The sequence below is a fragment of the Fistularia commersonii genome, chromosome 20 (assembly GCF_037954325.1).
Source record: "Fistularia commersonii isolate RoL2024-O1a breed Wild chromosome 20, RoL_Fcom_v1.0, whole genome shotgun sequence".
Lineage (NCBI taxonomy): Eukaryota > Metazoa > Chordata > Actinopteri > Syngnathiformes > Fistulariidae > Fistularia > Fistularia commersonii.
This window is the reverse complement of record NC_141303.1, coordinates 13,699,767-13,719,987: the sequence shown is the minus strand read 5'-3', so window position 1 is coordinate 13,719,987 and position 20,221 is coordinate 13,699,767. Positions and strand designations below refer to the sequence as shown.

Below are 20,221 nucleotides of genomic sequence, written 5' to 3'. Positions count from 1 at the left end.
TTCGCCCTTTCATCTAATACAGTATCTGAGATTCATAGCTGAGTGCTCTCGCAAACAGGAAATGATGCAGCAATAATCATTATATAAGCTGAATGAAACAGAGCCGCGCCTCCTAAATCTCACAATTTAATAAGCGATCGCCAGGAACTGCCGAATAATTACTTTGGAAAACAATAAAATATGTAATAACGCTTAAAAAACCATTATAATCTTTAAGTCAATCCACCTCCTTTGCTCACTGTTGAAGGATTGTGTTCTCAGTACCTGCTCTTTTTCTGATTATCCAGCGCTAGAGTTGTGAAAATACAACATGAAAACTTTTAATCAACCTCTTTAGCAATGTAAACTTTGGATTGGCTTTAAAAGAAAAAATATCTAGGCGACCACATGACGATATTTCTAATTCAACATATTTGCATGACCTTGGAGGGAATCATTTGTAAGCAGCAGACAGAAGCTGTATAAATGTCATTTTGACTCAACAATGAAACATTTTAAGAGGCCTGAGGCTAAAAATGAAATAAAATAAAATAAAATGAAATGATGATTAAAAAAAATGAAATGAATAAATAAATAGCCCAGAGTAACAGAATCAACTTTTTAGGCAAAATTTGCACTGACAACAGATAACAATACTTCTGCTTTTTAAGAAATATAAGGTTTAAAAAAAAGCCCAAAACATTCTCTTTCAATTACTATAAATAATGACATTTTACCTTACAGCAAATCCTGATTTTTAGGTTTTGGTTTGGCATTTTTTTTTCATTTTGATTAGTTTTTTTTCTTGCCGTTTGTTTAGAAACTCAAACGCAAACACTTTACCCATAATTAGCATCCGTTATCCCACCAAATTAATTATTCAGCAACACTTAATTTCAAAAAGTGTAAAAATTGTAGTCGTACCTCGATTACTGTAGAGTTGGTCGTATTGAAGTCGACCGTCACTCCCCGATAAACTAAAAAAAAAAGATTTTCTATTTTTAATTAGGCTATTTGTTTATAAACACGTTATTTGGCTTTCAAATTTCCTTAACTAGAACAGAAGGGGTCGAAGTGCGGTTTTGAAATAAGGACTGATTTATAACGACCCATAAAGTGATGGATACCAACTTTTTTTTTTTTTTTTTTTTTAATGATAACCGTGGTTTAATAATGACGATAAAATTATTCTTATGTTAACTTTCCTGGTTTGTTTATTGTCGCAGCCAACCTGTCGTCGTCGCCACTGATCCCCAGCAGCTTCCTGTCTTTGTTGAGTAAAAGTCGCTCGCGGACGCGCTGGTAGTGAACTCTGCACCTGCGTCACACGGCGTTCCACTCCACGGGTCACGCGCCGCCCGCGGGTTCCTCACTCTTTTCTTTCTTTTTCTCTCTCTTTCTCTCTCTCTCCACTCCTATTATCTCCATCTTTCTCCCTCTGCTTCTCATTACCTCACTCCCCAACCCCCAGCCACCCAGCCTGTCCCGCCCCCTCGATCCCCTCCCCCCCCCCTTGCTTTCACCGCGTCTCGCTCTCCGCTGTCAGCGCGCTTGGCGGAGAGCACGCGGGAGCGGGCCCGCGAGGCACGTCTCCACCCCCAACCCCCGCGGGTGCGGAGTTGCGCAGGCGCGGAGTCGCGCAGGCGCAGACGAGAAGCCACTCTGAGACGAGGCCTGACCGGCGGCGGAGTGAAGCCCATTATCTCCTGGGATCAGGACCGTGCTGCCTTTGAGGGCTTTCCACCCATAGGAGTTTAGAGTATTATACACAAAAATGTATTAGTATTAGTATTAGTATTAGTATTAGTATTAGTATTAGTATTAGTATTTGCATTAGTATTTGTATTAGTATTAGTATTTGCATTAGTATTTGTATTAGTAGCACAGCTGTGATAGTGGAAACTGCCTTGACAAATCAATTTTAAAAGAGTAATTATAGATTATAAACTTTATGAATGGGTGAAAAAATACCCATATATGTGAAAAAGAAAAACATAATAAAATGACAGAAAATTTCCTTTATACTCCCAAAGTGAAGCCCATGGGATCAGGACCGTGCTGCGTTTGAGGGCTTTCCACCCATTGGAGTTTATAGTATTATTAACAAAAATGTATTAGTATTAGTATTAGTATTAGTATTAGAATTAGTATTAGTATTAGTACTAGTATAAGTATTAGAAGCACAGTTGTAATAGTGGAAACTGCCTTGACAAATCAATTTAAAAGCATAATAATATGTTTTAAACTTTATGAATGGGTGAAAAAATACCCAGAAATAAATGAAAAAAACTATAATAAAATGACAGAAAATTTTCTTTACACTTCCAAAGTGAAGCCAATGGGATCAGGACCGTGCTGCGTTCGAGGGCTTTCCACTCACAGGACTTTATAGTATCATATACAAAAATGTATTAGTATTAGTATTAGTATTAGTATTAGCAGCACAATTGTTATAGTGGAAACTCCTTTGACAAATCAATTTAAAAGAGTTATTATATGTTTTTAAACTTTATGAATGGCTGAAAAAAAATTCCCAGAAATAAAAAAAACATAGCTACAATAAAATGACAGAAAATTTCCTTTACACTCCCAGAGCCAACACATTTTGGGGATGCACTTTTAAGAAGCAAAAATATTTGTGCTTTCACATTCCACAAGAAGTTAATGAGTTACTCTAACCTGCACAATGAACGTACCCTGTTAATGTACTATGAAATGAAGGATTTTAGAGAAGCCAGCAGCTTCCGGATTTTTTCTGTTCCTGCAGGAATATGACTGGTTGTCCCTCCTGTGGCACTACAGCAAACTAAGAATAAATTGATTTGATGTGAATGAATTTTCCAATACAGGGATTACAAATTCTCTTTTGTTACACCATGGCGATCAGAAATACAATACCTTCAGGAGTTGAAATCGAATAAATTGCGTCTTTTAAATAAACAAATGCCAGAATGTTTCTTGCCAATTCTGCTCCTAGTAATTTGAAAATTAGTGTAAATTACACAACAGTTACTCATAAAAGTACTTTATTTTTTTTATTCTTCTTCTTATTTTTTGTTTGGTTTGTTTTGCTTTTTGCTAATTCACCATCCAATTAATGACATCCCTTCACCAAGTTGATATTACAAACAAACTGAACCAAAGGTGGGTTGACACTTAACCATCACAGGTGGAGAAAAGGCCGGACACCTCTCATAATAAAACACGTTTTATTATCAATGTGATAGAAATGAAATCACTGGACAATTAGAAGCATGTCTACCCATCATCAGCACCATGACAACAGCTCTATAAGAACAGAAAACACTGGATGAGTCCGTCCCCCTGCCGGCTCACGAAGGTCAAATCACAGATAAATAGGCCTACTCCAAAATAGCTGGCACACCTATTTACACAACCATCCATTTAAATTAATATAAATAAATATGTACACACATAACTTAAAACCCTCCCTTCTTCAGACTGGATTTAGGAACCAGACAAACCTGTTTCAAAGACAGAACTGTCCATCCTCGTAATCAGCAATACTTTTTCCTGGCGAGGACACTGATTTTGACAGGCACACACATTCACTCAGGAACACACACACACGCGCGCGCGCGCACACACACACACACACACACACACACACACACAATTTTGTTTGCTGGCTGCTCACAGCATCTCAGTCTCACCGAATGCTGGCAGGGGGAGCAAAATGGATGTAACACAGTAACCACCATGTCCTCAGGGGAATGAAAAGAACGTAACACAGATGAACAATCCCTCTGTGCTCTCTGACTCTGGCCCACGGGTGTCCTCCTCTGCCTTTTCTCTCACTTTCTCTGTCTCTCTCAGGGTCTCTTCTTTTTTATGCTCTTCTTCCACCTCAGCCTCGAGTGCGGCAGGTCAGTCCAAGTTGTGTAAAGCTAAAAGTAACGGTGTAACGCCTCTGTCAGCATTGGCCTCTCCAAACGCCCTTTTCTTCCCCCCCTCCTACTTCATTTCCGCTGCTTTTCCTCTTTGTCGCCGGCTTTGTTGCCAGATTCCCCATGTCGGTTGTTGGGCGGGTTGTTGAGAAACATCTTGTCGAGTCCTTTGAGGGCCTCGGTGAGGTAGTTCTGGAGGGCAGTGAGTGCAGCGCAGATGGCGGGCGAACCAAAGCCATGTGTAATAAAGGAGAAATGAGAGAGGCAGCTCTGGATGCCAGGCTCCAGGATAGGGGTAGGTCTCGAGTTGCCAAGGGGAGTCCTGTCCTGGGCCAGCAGGTCTGTAAACTCCTTGCACAGCTGTCTGCGGAAGACATAATGAGACATGAGACATAATGAGAAAAATAAATAACAACAACAACAAAAAAAACAGCAGCAGGGTAATACAGCTTCGGAAAGTCTAAATTGTGATACAGCAGTGTCACGTGTCATATTGAAAAGAACTGAGGGTATTACTTAAACAATTGTGTCATTAATTGTAATACTTGATTGGTGGATACATTAATTCATCAGATCAGCCTTTTCGCAATCTCTATCAAGCATTATTGTACGCCACTGAGACTTCTAGGCATTGTAATTGTAATAATCTGGGTTGGATTGGGTTAGAAGATTTAATCATTGTAACACACACACACACACACACACACACACACACACACACACACACACACAGATACACACACAGACACAAACATTGTTCTTGTCACAATTCTATGCAGTTATATAGTATTATGTTTTGGCAGTGTTTAGTCTTCTAACACTGCTAACTCTCTCTTTCTCTGTCTCTGTCTCTGTCTCTCTCTCTCTCTCTCTCTCTTTCTCTCTCTCACACACACACACACACACACCCACACACACACACACAAACACACACACACACACACACACACATCCATACCGCCACACAAATACACAAATGTATATAGTCATGCAACGGTAAAAGGTAGTGCAACAAATTACTCTCCACACAGAGCAATTTTAAATGAAAACGCATTAAGCAAATTACATTTTGACACCAACATTGTCAGAATGTAAAAAAATACATTAGCCATTGACATTTCCTTCTCCCTTATGTATAAAAAATCCAATATGTCTATTTTCATAATGTAATTTATATAATTATTGAAATACTATATATGTGTATATAACATTTTATAGGGGTCAAAACACTACAGTGAAAACTGCAATTGCAATACTTCAAGGATCCCACAGCCTGTGTCTCTGTAACTGTATCTCTCTGTTACCAAGCGGAAACAAATCTCAGCCTCTAAATCAAAAGTGGTTTCAGTGTAGTTACTCTTAGAACCTATTTGATATCAGCTACACGCTATAACTGACTTAAATCAAAAATTATGAGTGCTGTCTATAGACAGCAAAGCCCGTGACCAAACAGCAATTCGGACAGTATTTTATGTCAACAATCCAAGAGTAGCATTCAGGGCAGAGAAACCTGGACAGATGAATTTCTTTCAGGAGTGCCTGAATGCAGCATGACGTGCAACTGAGTGGAAATGGAAACTCTCAGCTGAGGTCTCCTGCTTTAGACTGTGACCCATGACAGGATTTTTGCACTTTTAAACCATGACTGTTTAATAAAATGCTGTAAAATCTCATATGGTGCAAACTATTGAAAACATGAAGTCATTCTACTTCATATTTATACAGTAAACAATAGATGTGACATTAACGATGTCAAATAAATTTACTCCAGCATCTTGTTTTTGTTTTTTTCGACTTTGTATTCTTACTGTGCCTGTGAAAATGCTAGCATTAACACCGATGTTACATGCAGTAAAACAGATAAGCAAAAAAAACCAAAATTAATTAAAATGTATAACATAATCCCTAACAATCCCTCCTTTCCCTTTTCTCTTTAAAACTGAGGCATATTTGAAATGAAGTTTAGTTGTTTCCTCATGTGATGAACCAAATTACCCCTCACCTTTAGATCAGTTATGTTTTATATGTCCCAGAATTATTTTTGACAGTCATCTAAAAAACATGCAAATATTTGATTCAAACCGGTATGTTGACTGACTTTTTTATGTCATATTTGCGTCTGTCAAATTACTCTATTTAGAATCCAAGCCTGGGCTTTTGCATTGATTGTGAGCAGCCGGTATTTGGACGACAGCCAATGCTTTAAACATGAAAAAAAAAAGAAACGAACAAAATGAAACTTTTAATCAGACTTGATTGGAAACCAGCCATCTGGGCTTCGAATGCCATCACAATGACACCCTGTCAGAGCAGATTAAATTCAATAATAATGAAAAAAACAAGTAGATTTACTGCCAATAAAACATCCAAATACAAAAACGCGATCCATTCAGGTCTAAAAGATGAATTGAATCTAATGGCAGAACAAAGAAATTGTGCATAAAACCTCAGTTTGGCCAAAATTCTTCCTTAGAAAGGAATATCGTCATTCCTTACAGTAGATTTCATGGAGGAATGCAGCAAAAATGAAATTCACCTCTTCATCTCTTTCTCCTGCTTAAATTTCAACGAATCACCTTCTGGTTTTAGGCCCACATTTTATATTCAAGGGATCCCGCTCTCCTGCTTCCCCTCTTATACTTGCACGCACACATGCACAGGCACACACACACTCAATGTAAGCGGCCTAAGGGCAGAGCTACAGCAAATGAGTGACAGGCTGTGCAGGCCGAACCCAGCTGGGGTTAGTTGAGTCGAGAGGAGAAGCCGCCACCCCCGGCTACACTCAAGGCTCTCACTGTTGTTTTCTGACAACTTGAAACACTTCACTGCTAAATAATGAATTTCTAACAGGCAGCGCACGCGCGCGCACACACACACACACACACACACACACACACACACACACACACACAGTATTGGAACAGGTTCGAATCGGAGCATCAAACATTCACCAGTGAACACACCGTACATACTAAGCGCTGTGCAGATACACACAAACATACAGGCAGATGGTTGACGCAGTGCAGGCCTGCAGACAGTGCAGCTCATGCAAGTTAAAAATACAAGCATCCAAATGGGATCTATGTCAGCCGCATAAACTTTTATCTCTAGAAAATGCCATTTTTTTACAGAAAAACAAATTGATTTTTTTTTAAATATTGCCTGTGTGAGAGAATTAGCATAAATATGTAAGTGAATCCATATTTCTTACAAATTATTCATGCTGCTCACCTGCCTTTTGGTATTCACAAAATCCTGGAGTCCGGTTCAAGAACCCAATTTAACGGCGGAAAGAATCTAATTCAAGTTACCAACAACACATGGAGAAAGCGTAAAACGTATAGAACTAGAGGTGGCGTGTGAACGCACAGGTACAGTCTTAGAACCGATGTGTGTGAGCTCTGTGTCCCACTATTACATTATTAGATACCCAAACAGAGCTACATCAAACAGAATATAAAGGTTTCCCTTAAAAGGAGAACCATACAGCAGCACGCGCAATGCTGGGATCCAAGCTTAATATGGCAGCTTGTGATAGTTTTTTGTAGATTTTTTTTGTCATAACATAGGTAAAATGTTTAATGTTTGTGCAAATTACTTACATATTGCATGCAATTTAAATCTAATTTTAGGTATAATCCATCTATCACATTGGCAACATCTTAGTGTCCAAGGTGAGCGTGAGGCAGGGCTTGAACCCCTCATGAAGGTGGAGGCCCGAGGAAAAGCGATTTCACAATCAAGTCACTTTCCTCAAATTTTGTGACGAAGAAATTTTTTGTTTGTTTCTTGTTTTTTTTTTTCTATTGTATTTTGTATGTCTCACAGGAATATTTGGAGCACTGCAATGACTGAGCATCTGCTGCATTCGGGCCAGATTGCAAAGGCGTGATTAATTTATTTTTCTGATATCTGCACAGACAGAGAGAGAGAGAGACTATTTCTTAGCACATCCCTGCATTGGCTCTGAATGTCTCTAAATTGCAGGTTTTAATTGGTCGCCTCAGTATGTATGTACATCTGTTTCTCTTTTATGGAAAATAAAATATATAAATTCATTAATAAATGAAACATCAAGCAAACACTCAAGCAGACTCACTTGGTCGCCAGCAGCATGTTTTTCCGCGTGTGCAGCTCGTTGGGATCCGTGTGCTGCCGGTTGAGGTACTCGCTCACGGCTTTGGTGGGAAACTCCGTCTCGCAGATGTAACCGAAATCCCTGGCCAGGTGTACTGCCTCTCCTGAGGGGACAGAGGGTCGGTGGAAAAAGACGATTAGACGAATTTTTAGTCATAATAATGATCGTAATGATTGTAAAAAAAATTATAATCATAAAATGCCAATAAAATGTTTCATGTTAACTACAGCAAATGCAGTTAGAATATCAACATAGGCCTTTTGTAAGACGTGTTACATTAAATAATCGCTTTATTAATGAGAAACTAAACAACCTCCACACTGATCATCCTCCCTGCTTTTTCTTTTTTTTTTTTTTATGAAAACAGGCAGCTCGCCAAAGCCCTCAGGTCATGACCTTAGCAGTATAGGTCCACGCGTGACGTGGGGCTTATTTATGTTTCACGGTACAAGTGGAACAAAACAATGAAAGAAACGTCCTTTTGTATATTTGTATATTTGTAGTTTTAAAGAGAAGAAGAAAAAACAAAATAATTCACCTTCCACGAGGGATGTTAGTAACGTGACATTCGCAGCTTTGCGTCTTCCTGCGGGTAAATTGAGTCCGATCTTCTCCAGCTTCTCCCTCAGGCATTTTCCCCCGTTTTTAGACTTTGCTCTGTCAAAATAAAAAATAAAAAAATATTGACACACAAATATAAAATAAAAAATAAAGTAAATAAATAAATAAATAAATAAAAAATAGAGGATAAAGGATTAAATCGAAAAAAAAAGCATCTCGCGGGGCGCTTTGCGCAAAACCGTTTGGGTGCGCAATACAAATGTTTCAATAAGCTTTCAAAAGAAAGTTTAAAAAGTTGATGATTTGGACAGAGAGTGCGTCACACCGTTTACCCCCCCCCCCCCCATATTCGTGCAGTTTGGAAACATTTATTATGCATATAAATAATATTTATATACATTTCGTCGTACCTTCTCAACACGCCCCCCAGGAGGGAAGCGTTGAGGCACTCTGGCGGGGACAGTCTCCTCTGCACCTCCCCCACGGTCACTTTGTACTTGGATGTGGAGCTGAGCAGGGACAAACGGCCCGGTACCGAGCAGAAAAGCTCGTTTATGTTGACGGTCACGCCGCCGATGAGGCCGTCCTTACCGAGCATCAGGGAGCCCAGGTTTTTGGGAGGCATGGGCACTGCGGGAGGAAGGAAGAGCAGGGGTGGGCTTCAAATAAATGGGTTCGATCATCCTCTATGTATGTGTGTGTGTGTGTGTGTGTGTGGAGGGATCCAGGGCTAATGAGGCACCCACGCACCGGCCATTTGCCTGTTATTTAATGTTGCGCGACAATCTCATTATAATATTATCGATTGATGATTGGCTCACACTCCCGCAAATCGCATTAACCACCTCCCCGCGCTTCCTCCACGGACGCTTAAACTCCCACCGGCGGCTTGTGCTTCTCCACTCCGATCCCCGCGCGTCTTCGTGGCGTTAAAAAAAAATAATAAAATGACAAGACTTGTGCATATAGGTAGGGGCAGAAAAGATGAGGGTTGGGGTGGGTTGGGGGTTGTTTGATAGCTCCACGGGGGATAATACCGCAGATTAGCTCCAAACGAGCTCACCAGATCTCCGTGAGCGGCGCCATTTATTACATCAGCGGCTTAAACGCCCCGCGGGGAGCTCAGTCACTCAACATCCCATAACTAAATCATGGCACATCATTGCGGAGCAACCTGTCAGAGACACCGTGTGTGCGTGTGTGTGTGTGTGTGTGTGTGTGTGTGTGAGAGAGAGAGAGGGGGAGTATCCAGGTTTCCATCCTGGACAGGTTGTGCGCAACCCGCCAGGCCAAGGAACCGAACTGTGACAGAGTGCGTGATCGTGGGGAGTGCGTGATACCTGAACCATCCACGGTACCAATATTCACGCAATATTTAGATATACATAGAGGATCTTACAAGACGCACGAAAAGAAAACTATATACTTACTATGTACATATTACACCCAGTGTCTGTTGTTTAAATTGTGATTTTCGATGTATGGATTAATTATTGCCATATTAACTGTCTCGAGGTTGTGTGTTTGAGTGTGTGTGTGTGTGTGTGTGAGAGAGAGAGAGAGAGATAGAAAAAGCAGATTGCACAAGAATCCAATAGCATATTTACCTTTCTTAATTACCGATTGATCCAGTATGTTGGTTCCGTTGGTGTCGTCAATAGTCTGTTGGGAACAAAATATAAGCAGGCCATTTCAGAGGCGATCCACATTGTAATAACCTGGTAATAACCCATTTAACATTCGAATTAATTCTCTCTCCTCCGCTGAACTCAATCACACAGTCTTGCATCGCAAAAAAAAACAACAATCCCGATTACTTTCGGCGAAGGAAAAGATAAAAAAAAAAGTGTATTGATTTGTTTTCAATATGACTTGCAATCCATTCCGTTTTATTGCTGTCATTATGGCCTAGGATTATAAAAGACTTAAATTGGATCATATCTTGGCGTCACGCTAGCGAGGACAAACAATATTTTTTGGCGTGTTTGATAAATTCACGCAACCAATTCGTTATTCTTAGAAACGAGAGGAAGCTGTTGGCGGAGGTTAAGTGGGAAACAATGAGTGATTCGTTTCGCCCCGAAGGGAAGGGTGAGGAAGATGGAAGTCCTGCGGAGCTTTTGATATAATAATCTGGCACATTTCCAGCTACAGAAACAATAAATAAATAAGAAAAAAAAAACTCTCATTGTTTTCATGCAATGCTTCAAAAAAAAATCCGAGGAAGGATAGAAAATAAAGACCTGACACAACCAGATTCAAATGTATACAACAGTTCTTATAATATTAATACCACTACTGCTACAACTGCTAGTCTTACTGTTAGTAATAATAATAATAATAATAGATACGCGTGCCACCTATGCATGAGGTATATTATGAACACAATGGCATCTACTGGATTTATTATAGTCCACACATCAGCATCTGCTCATCAAAAAACACATCTTTGGTGTCTTAGTTGCTCAGCCCCGGGCCATCTAAGATGCTCCACTGACCTCATCCCTTTCCCAGGAAAAGGAGCAGCAAAACAATGTTCATTATTACACCTGTTCCTTAACAGCGTTGCTCATTATAAACAATGTTTTCTTCTTTTTTTCCTCCCTTATATCCTCCTCGTTGCATTGATGCAAACGAGCATGTATTTGTTTAATCACTGCTCATGTAGAAGTGTAAACCAATTTTCCTTCAAAGAGATTTTTATAATAATAATAATTATAATATATAAGATTTGTATAGCGCTTTTCATGGTACTGAAAGACATTTTACAAGTGAAAGACAGAAGACACAGGACATACACACAATTACTGGGAAAGGCTGTAGGTGTTGTAAGTGGTTTGGAAGAGGTGGGTCTTGAGGTTTTGTTATGTTTTGTTTTAATCTTGTTTTAAGCAGGATTGGAGCAAACAATAATATACATTTTGATTATGCATAATAAAATGTATAATACATGTGTAATAACTGCATAATGCATGACTATAAACAGATGATTTGCAGAATATAAAAACACACAAGACGAAAGCTAAAGCTAAAAACACCAGGAGTTTCATTGTCCTTATTTTAACGCATTAGAAAAAAAAAAAAAAAATAGAATAGCTCACCTGAACATCCTCCATGCCATGCAACCCGTGCAACAGTCCGTCGCCCATACCGGGCTCCAGTCCCGGGTGAGCGGAGTGCAGCAAGACGTCGGGCCGCCGGACTCCGCCGTAGTCCCGCCGCGGGTCCAGCCCGGAGAGCTGCGGCAGCGAGGCCCGCGGCTGCGCCAGCAGGGCGGAGCTGTCCATCCGGTCTCCGGCGTTGTCCTGCCGTTGCCGTGCCCCCCATGCGCCCTGCTGGCTCTGGTGCAGGGAGTTCAATGAGTACGGGTCGCTGACGTGGGAGTACGGGTCCTGGCTCTGGTAGTGAGCGAGCGGCTGGTATGGCGGCGGGAAGTAGGGCGGCTGGAAGTCCGAGGATGGGGCGTGAGACAGCGGCGGCGCGCTGGAGTAGGGTCCCGCATGTGACACGGAGCCCAGCTGGGACAAGCGGGAGCTGTGGCTCGAAACCCCGTCATGCCGGTCCTTTAAGGAGGGGAGGATGGGGGGTGGAGGGGTGGGGGGGTCGCAGAAGAGAGGAGATAAAAAAAAAAAAATCAGCTCCTTGAAGATGGGAACCACATGTTTAGGAAAAGGAAACACACGGAGGCCTAAGTTTATGACACATTTATTACACCATCGCCCCTGGTGATGGAGGCGACCTGGCACCGGATTTCCAAAATATAAAAAAAAGAAAGCCCGCAGGGAGGTGGGGGGGGGGGGGGGACATACACCTCTCAACCCTCCCGAGATAAGGTGAAAGTCGGACTCACCGCGGTGGAGTAGGAGTGAACTAACATCGGTATGCGGTCACGGCTTCCTTCTTGCGTGGAAAAAAAAAAAACGGGACAAGACCGTCGAATCCCAACTTATTCCCCCCGGTGTCGGTGGCGCGTCCCTCTCTTCTGGAACGGCCCGCTTGTGCGCACAGAAGCTCCCGGTGCCGCCGCCGTTCTGAGAGTGAGCGGCGAGCTCCCGCCCCTAACCCCGGTGCACGGTGTAATTGTTATTCATGACCGAGACATACAGGAATATTAATGCGCGGCGAGGGAGAGAGGGGGGGACTTGGCGACGCGGGGACCGTGAAACCTTTCGCGCGACCGTGAGTGACGTGTAAATTCCACGGAGAGCCGGTGCGACGCGCGACAAGCGAGGGGGAGGGGGGGAAGCGACGACGACGACTCCTCTCTTTGCAGGAGAGACAGTTTCCAGACCCATGAATGAAGGAACCCCCCCCCCACGCACACACACACACACACACACACACACACACACACACCACCCAACTCGCACTGCCCCCCTTTTCTTTTACGACGTGAAATGTACTTTGTGAGGCCTTTTTTCAAAGGAGAACTCATAAAAAGAGTTCAGCGTCCTGAGTGAATAAAAAATAGAAAATAAGTCAAAACAGCATGGGGGAGTGGGCTCCGTGGAAAACAAGCACACACGCACGAAGCCCCGTGTTTCCAGCTGCCACGACAGCGCGTAAAAGGCGCCTCCAGAAGTCAATCCCCGGTTACTCTTACGCACAGATAAAAAAGTCACCTTTGGGTCGCTCCCCGAGCTTCCTTTTTGTGCTGTGAGTTAAAATAAATGAAAAAAAAAAAACAAAAACAAAACACGGAAGCCTGTGGTCTCCTGTCACGGCTCCCCCTCCACAGTGTCGCCCAGCGCCGTGGGAGAAAAGCCATGTGGGACAAGAGACTCGGGTATCCCGCCGTGGCCTAATGCGCCGCCCTGTCCTGCGCTTTTGTGCCGGAGCGGCGCGTCGTTCCCACTCGCCCGGCGGTTCCTCCCCCCCTCTCACCGCCACCTCCACCCTCCACCCTCCACCCTAACACCGCCTCTGCCGCGCAACGAACCGGCAGATCCGGGAAAATAGCCAAGTGATTTACATGCACGTCTCACCCCGGACTCGTATCCAACTTGGACACTCTTTGTTTCCACCTTCGTTTTTTTTTTTTTTTTTTTTTTTGTTATCAATGAATGTTTGCGCAGCAGCTGCGTGCTTTTTTAAGACTTGTTTTATCTCCCTCTGCCTGCAACAGATATATATTTCAATTCCCCGCAGTCGGAAACATATTAGTTTAACGTGCGGTTCAATCGAGTTTTAAAAGTACGGTATTTAGAAACAAGATATTAAAAGCGTGTAACAAAATTGTTAATTGTCCCCCGCCCCTTTGTTTGTTGCTGTTTCAAGCAATTGATCCCAGGGAACCAAAACACCGGGGTTGCTCCCGGACCAGAACGCATCTTAAAAAATAAAAATAAAATAAAAATGTCGACTCTATTGGCGTAAAAAAATAAAAATGTTCATCCGGACGCGCCCGGTTGTGTCCACGAAACCTCCTCCGCAGTCACGGCATCCGCCAAAAAAATGAACCCACGGGGCCTGGGAGTGGAGGGGGGGGGGCAGCCCGTGTCTCCTGGAACACGCCACGCTCACGGAGAAAACACGGCGCTCGTATCCTGTAAAGAATGTCTGCACGGTAACGTTACCTCATAAATATCTTCATACTTGACATTCTCAACTAGTTTCCACAGCATGGTCGCTTCTCCGGTGTCGGTAAACCGAATGCAGCCAAGTGAGGAAGGTATGGTTCAACTCTCTCTCTCTCTTTCTCCCTCCCTCTCTCTCTCTCTCTCTCTCTCGCTCTGTGTGTGTGTGTGTGTGTGTGTGTGTGAGAGAGAGAGAGAGAGAGAGAGAGAGAGAGAGAGAGGACGGGGAACCCCTGCAAGGACTCCACCGTGGAAAAAAAAAGTAAAGAAGGGAGGGGGCTTACAGGGCGAGTTCAGTAGCAGCAGATGAAAACCACGCAATATTTCGTTACCACGCACGTCGTTATCTCAGGCGCGCTTGCGGTGATTTTGCTCTAAATCGTCACCGCAGCTGAATTGCAGCCGTTTGGGTCACTGAGGTCCGTCATGTCAGGCGCAGTTTCACGGATCAAATTCATTTTCCCATAAATAAGAACCCAACACAAAGATCTATGTAATAATAAAAAATAATAATTATACGAATAAAGTGAAAGTCCAGCATCTTCTGTGAAAAAAAAAACACCAAAATATCATCAGCAATCTGTTTTGGCCTTCCTTGGATGAAGAGCGCACCATTTACAAGTTATTTACCTATTTTCCTCAACATCTTCTTAGTATCACCTGATGTTCTAGTATAATTTTGTGCTTAACCCATCCATATATAACCATATAGGGACTGTTCTAAATTTAAAAAAATGCAGTTTAACTCTTTATTTCCGCTAGCACCATAGAGTTTAATAATCTCCGTGCACAGATATATTCTATGTTTATGTGTTGACTGCCAGTAAGCCCGCTGAATGTAGTCTAATAAGCAACAAAATAAAACAAATGAAAAATAATCTGAGGATTTGCTTGCACAGCACTCTGCTTGACAGGAACACAGGGATTAAAAATCAGACCTGAAAATTATGCCTGAGAGCAGATTGCATATTTCCCTTCAATCTGGCTGGAGGTGACTGATGTAATGTCAGTCATTTGTGCAAAGTCTGTCATCCATCCCGTGGTTACCTGAGCAACAGTCCGATCTTTATGTAACAGATTGACACCATCAACATAACCTTCCAAAGCTGGAAGTTGTAATAATAATCACACATTTGATGATGTAAAGAGGTTTATCCTTTATTCTTCTAAGGTACAGATCTGGCAGCATGTCTGATGGTTTTTGGTAATAATACATCCTGGACATGACAGTGAGATTATTTTGTAATTTAGGCATTCTATTTTTCTATTTTGTTGTACAGAATATCACTCTCGTGGGTTGGGCCACATGGATAAATATGTGCTAAATATTCTGGCGCCAGCATAAACATTGGTTATAGTATCTGATGATACACATTTACGCAATATGAGTCAAAATTGATCCAATTGTGTGCCTAGAATCCAAATGACCTCATGTGAAAAATAATCAGATTCAAATTTTTACAAGAATCTCAAAGATTATGAATGGAGATGTCAGTATATTTGGCAAAAGGCTTCCTTTAAACTTCATTTGTTGGAATCAATGTGTTAAATATATGTGAGTCATCTGATCCACATTGCATTTAGTAACTTTAGTTTATGTATGTATGTTCGTGCTACTACAATTATGTATTAAAAAAAAGATTCACATGTTTATTATCGCGTTTATGCACAAATTCTATAATTATAATGTCCACTCAAAGCACTCCCCTAGAACCAACCCGGACTGCTTACGTCTATTTGTCCAAAAGTGTGGAAATTGCGTTCCCTAGCGTTATAAAAGTGTTTATGCATCCAACCTCCGAGCACTTCCTCGAGTTCACCAGCTGTCAAGTTGTGTTGCCTGGTGAGTCTCTTCAAGACCCATCATGTCAGACGCTAAAATGAAACCACACAGAAGAAAATTGTCTTAATACTCAGTTTAAGCCGAAAAAGACATAAGATGTGAAAATAAATCGGAGGAATGTGTTTGTGGAGCTTCTCACCCATCCAGGTTACTGTTATTTCCTTTCAAAATCTTATTTTTTTTTTTGAACAAGTCACTTCAACTCTCATCCAAGAGGCTTCTTCAAAAGAACAAGATCAAGTCCAGTTGTCCAGTTTCCACGGAAAGAATATTTTGATCTGTATATATATATATATATTATACATATTTATGTGTGTGTGTGTGTGTGTGTATACACATATCGAGCAGGGAGCCCAGGTTCTTGGGAGGCACTGCGGGAGGGGAGGAAGAGCAAATCAATGGGTTCGATCATACACCCGTTTCATTGTGTGTGTGTGAGCGTGTGTGTGTGTAAATATTTGAGCATTACATCAAAATCGACCTAATGTAGTTTGTTACATTTACATGTACGGTGACGTAACCATGTTACTCACTTCTGGTTACACGCATCGTTCTGGCCTAAATTCTCCATTTCCAAGACACCAGCGCTCTCATATAATCTGCAAATGTGTGTGTATTTACTGTCATTATTTGTGCACGCGTGTGCGTGCGTTCTCCTCCTCCCTCCCTTGGGTTTCCCACTGAGGTTCCCGGGCATGAATGTTTAAGAGCCACTGCTGTTGCTGAGTTCTCCTGAATGACCCGGTGCCAAAGATTCACCCATCCTTCTTCCTCCATCACTCTCTCTATGCCACGTTGTGTGCGCGTACATGCACAGGCGCACACAACGTGGCATATGACTGTCAGCGATGACAGATGTCCTGACAGTCTGCAGGTCTGGAGGCATGGTTGCGGTTGTTGTCCTGCAGGGCGTTAACGCACGATGTATCAGCATACATTAAACACATGTCTGCTCACTAATGCTGCCCTCGTCGCCTTTTGGTTCGCAATCGTGCCAAATGGACCGTCTTGATTCTTTAATATCACGAATTTGAACCCCACCTTTGTCGCTCCACGCTTCCTATTCTTGAACCCAAGCGTTGCGAACCGTGGAAATGCTCCTTAAATAAAATAAGATTAAAAAAAAAAAAAAAAAGATGTTGTGGCTGCGCTTCCGCCATTGCGCGCTAGGTCGCACTAGAACACCGCACATAGGGAACCGGGCCGAACTGCGTGGAGCAGCTTTAAATTAATGATGAGCCCACGGTCACTGGGATGCCAGCTCAAAGCTGATAACTGTAGATTTTAGCCGAGGGGGTCTGAGGATTCGCACGATATCAAGCAAATGTATCATTTTGAAGTGAAGATTTAAAATAAATAAATAAATAAATAAGAGCACAGCCAACAGGCTCGTCGGCGCTGAGGATCGATCGGGAGGCCTCTTTAGGAAAATATTGACAAAACCTTGAGAATGATGGCTAATTTTCTCTTTAAGAGAGTGGGCAGCGGGCTATTAAATAACTAAATCTCAGTAGTGGCTCAATTGCGCCGATACTGTAGTGCACGTCATCGCGATCAGCGCACGTCCCTGTCGTGCCCTGGAGAACAGAAGAAGAGTAACGCTTCAAGCATTGTGGCTGTTTGAAACTAACTGGTTTGAGTGATTTGAGGCAGTTTGTAAGGTGTGTGTGTGTGAATGTGCCCGGGTGCACGTTTGACACGGGGTGATGGGGACAGTCAAGATTGCATCTGAGAAGGAAAGACCATGAACGTCCCTTTGGTTTGACCGGGAACAAGACAGAGGAAGAAGAGGTTTTAGGAGATGCAGGGAAGGAGGAGGAAGAGGAAGGTTATACTGAGGAGATACAGCAGAGAGGAACTTAGACGATAGGAGACTTTTTGCTTTTCGTGACTGTGAGGCTCAGTCGGCGGGAGTTATAGTCCCTCCGAGACCCGAGACTGTTTAATTCACCTCTTTATAAATGTCTTAATTTCTCGCGTGCATTTCTGTGTTAAAGATGTACATCTTAAAGCATCTGTGTGTAAACATCTAGAACTACAATGGAAGGAAGTGCTTTTTAATTGGCTGTAATTAGCTGGGCTGAGCATGGAAGAATATCGTGAGATTAACTCGGCAGTCTTTCAATATAGTTGTTATATGGTTAATATTGATATCTTTTAGTTTAATATTTTTCCAAACCAGGTCACAACTTTCTTGCTCTATTTATATATTTTATTAATTTTTGCAAATTTGGGGGAATTTCTTGCCCCTCCCCCCTTTCATTTTTATTTATTCCTGCCCAATGGCATGCTAACTGAAGGTAACAATGGCCAATGTTGAGACAACTTTCTTTATGCCGGCCAGCTAAATTTCAGTTTTAGCTCTTTTTCTGTTGATTTTCACTGATTTATTCAGTTTATTTTCTTAAATGTAGCCAGATACAAATTTACTCATGGTATTTTCCAAACCTTTGTACTACACCGTTATCCATATCTAGACGTTAACAGCAAAATCATGTATTTCAAATGTAGTTTAAAGCAAAACCTTAATAAAACATATCATATTCAAGATCTATGCCAATATGCCTAGAATAAAGGGCATTGTATAATGCAGATTATAGGTAAATACAGTGTAATGGGGTAATAACTTAACATCGCATTGTTCTGCAATCAATCGCCTCTGTGAATAATCCATCCGATCCATCCCATCATGCATCGTTGATGTCAAACTTATGATTCATTCTTGTCTGTTTGTCAGTTTATGGAATCTCCAGTTGAAGTATCGATTTCCCTTTCCAGCTAATTTAGATCAAGCTGCTTATTATTCTGATGAGAGGTCAGAGGGGACGTCTTTCGCAGAGATTACATGGCAAAACAAACAAAAGTGTGCAAATAAGTTTCTTACCGCTAGACTATTTGTATATACGTATCTACAGGATGTGTGTGTGCTTATGTGTTTATGTGTGTGTGTGTGTGGGTGTACACAATCTGTCTGCTCACGCTCTCCAGTGAGACACAGATACCGTCAAAGACCCAATTTAGAAGGCTTCAACGCTTTCTATACCATTACTCTGTTACATCTTAAGATAGTTGTCTTATTATCTGAAATCAGGCTGATTCCTCTGCGTCACCCACGAGGACTGAAATTCCTCTCAGCGTCTGACACTAAAAACTCCTTACTTTCAAGACTGATTCACAATGTTGTGAATCCCTGAAAAAAATGCATGAAAATCCCATTTGATATGGTATATGGATTCATTCTGGCACCTGAAAGCTTTAGTTTTTCCCTGAATGGATTTGTGTCTTTATAATTGTTCAAATAAACTTTGTATTTGGTGAGCAAAAAATGTTTTCAGGCTATCCAGACTGGCACCGAGAAGTGCGACTGGTACACCCAGGAAAACACGAAATTAAAAAATTTAAGGCTGTTAAATAACAAACTGCTTGGTTACAAAAAGTTTGTTTGTGGCTGCATCAAGATACTCTAATGAGAAAAACCCAGGAGCAGATCTTCTGAACCTGAATGCCGAGAGAGACAACAAAGAAGCAACTGGCAAAGCAAATAAACACGATTGTCCATTATTATTTGAGTGAATGATGATAACTGAGAGCTAATCAAGCCTTATTTTTCATTGTCAGCTGATCTTTGAATTAGTGATTTGTGGTATTAAAAATGTGGAAAATCACATCCGCAGACAGATAGTTGTTAGATACGTTTTGTTTTTTTTGTTTGTTTTTTCAAAAGATAGAAATCCCCCAAATATTTGTATTTCATTGTGACTGATTGACCGTCTGAATTTTTTCTGATTATTTCTTGATACTTTGTATGATTACCTGGAGAGCAGCAGCATGCAAGTTTGTTTAATTTATTCTTTTTATTATGGTACTGCCATTTGTCAACCAAAGTTCACATCGGTGAAGACCAGAAATAAAGGTCTTTATTTGTATCATATGAAGATATACAGATTAAACCCTAATGTTACAGTTTTATGTTGAATTTTCTTTATACTCCCTCTCTCGCTTATATCATTTTTAAATATTGATGTCACTTGTTTTTCTGTGCGTTTCAGCTATGATGTGATATAAATCTTTAATTTGTGCCCCAGTCTTTGCTATCAGTTTGGCTACTTTAATTTGGTTTGTGTCGAATGGGACATATGTGCATTAAACAGAAGGATTCTTTTTGTTATTTTATGCCGGTTGGTGTGCACACTGCTAAAGTTCACATACTTAA

General features: G+C 41.5%; 1 protein-coding gene across 2 annotated transcripts; it reads right to left on the bottom strand.

The window, feature by feature from the left end:
* Positions 1-3,174: 3,174 nt before the first annotated feature.
* On the bottom strand, positions 3,175-14,282 carry tfap2b (transcription factor AP-2 beta). 2 transcript variants are annotated; one of them, XM_086166823.1, is made up of 7 exons: positions 14,166-14,282; positions 11,691-12,152; positions 10,197-10,251; positions 9,000-9,219; positions 8,567-8,685; positions 7,990-8,131; positions 3,175-4,251 (listed from the first exon to the last, which is right to left on the bottom strand). In XM_086166823.1, the coding sequence occupies exons 1-7, from the start codon at positions 14,211-14,213 to the stop codon at positions 3,960-3,962; spliced, it is 1,338 nt and encodes a 445-aa protein (XP_086022949.1). In that variant the 5' UTR covers positions 14,214-14,282; the 3' UTR covers positions 3,175-3,959. The 2 variants fall into 2 exon arrangements, with proteins under 2 accessions (XP_086022949.1, XP_086022950.1); XM_086166824.1 differs by lacking the exon at positions 14,166-14,282 and adding an exon at positions 12,440-12,774.
* Positions 14,283-20,221: the final 5,939 nt, after the last annotated feature.

Bases quoted from the DNA above. Each gene is read 5' to 3' on its own strand.
- tfap2b (XM_086166823.1), bottom strand. From the start codon at position 14,213: ATGCTGTGGAAACTAGTTGAGAATGTCAAGTATGAAGATATTTATGAG. The intron at 12,153-14,165 runs GTAACGTTACCG...CCCTCCTTAAAG, and splicing joins AGTATGAAGATATTTATGAG to GACCGGCATGACGGGGTTTC. The intron at 9,220-10,196 runs GTAAATATGCTA...TTCCTCCCGCAG, and splicing joins TCAATCGGTAATTAAGAAAG to TGCCCATGCCTCCCAAAAAC.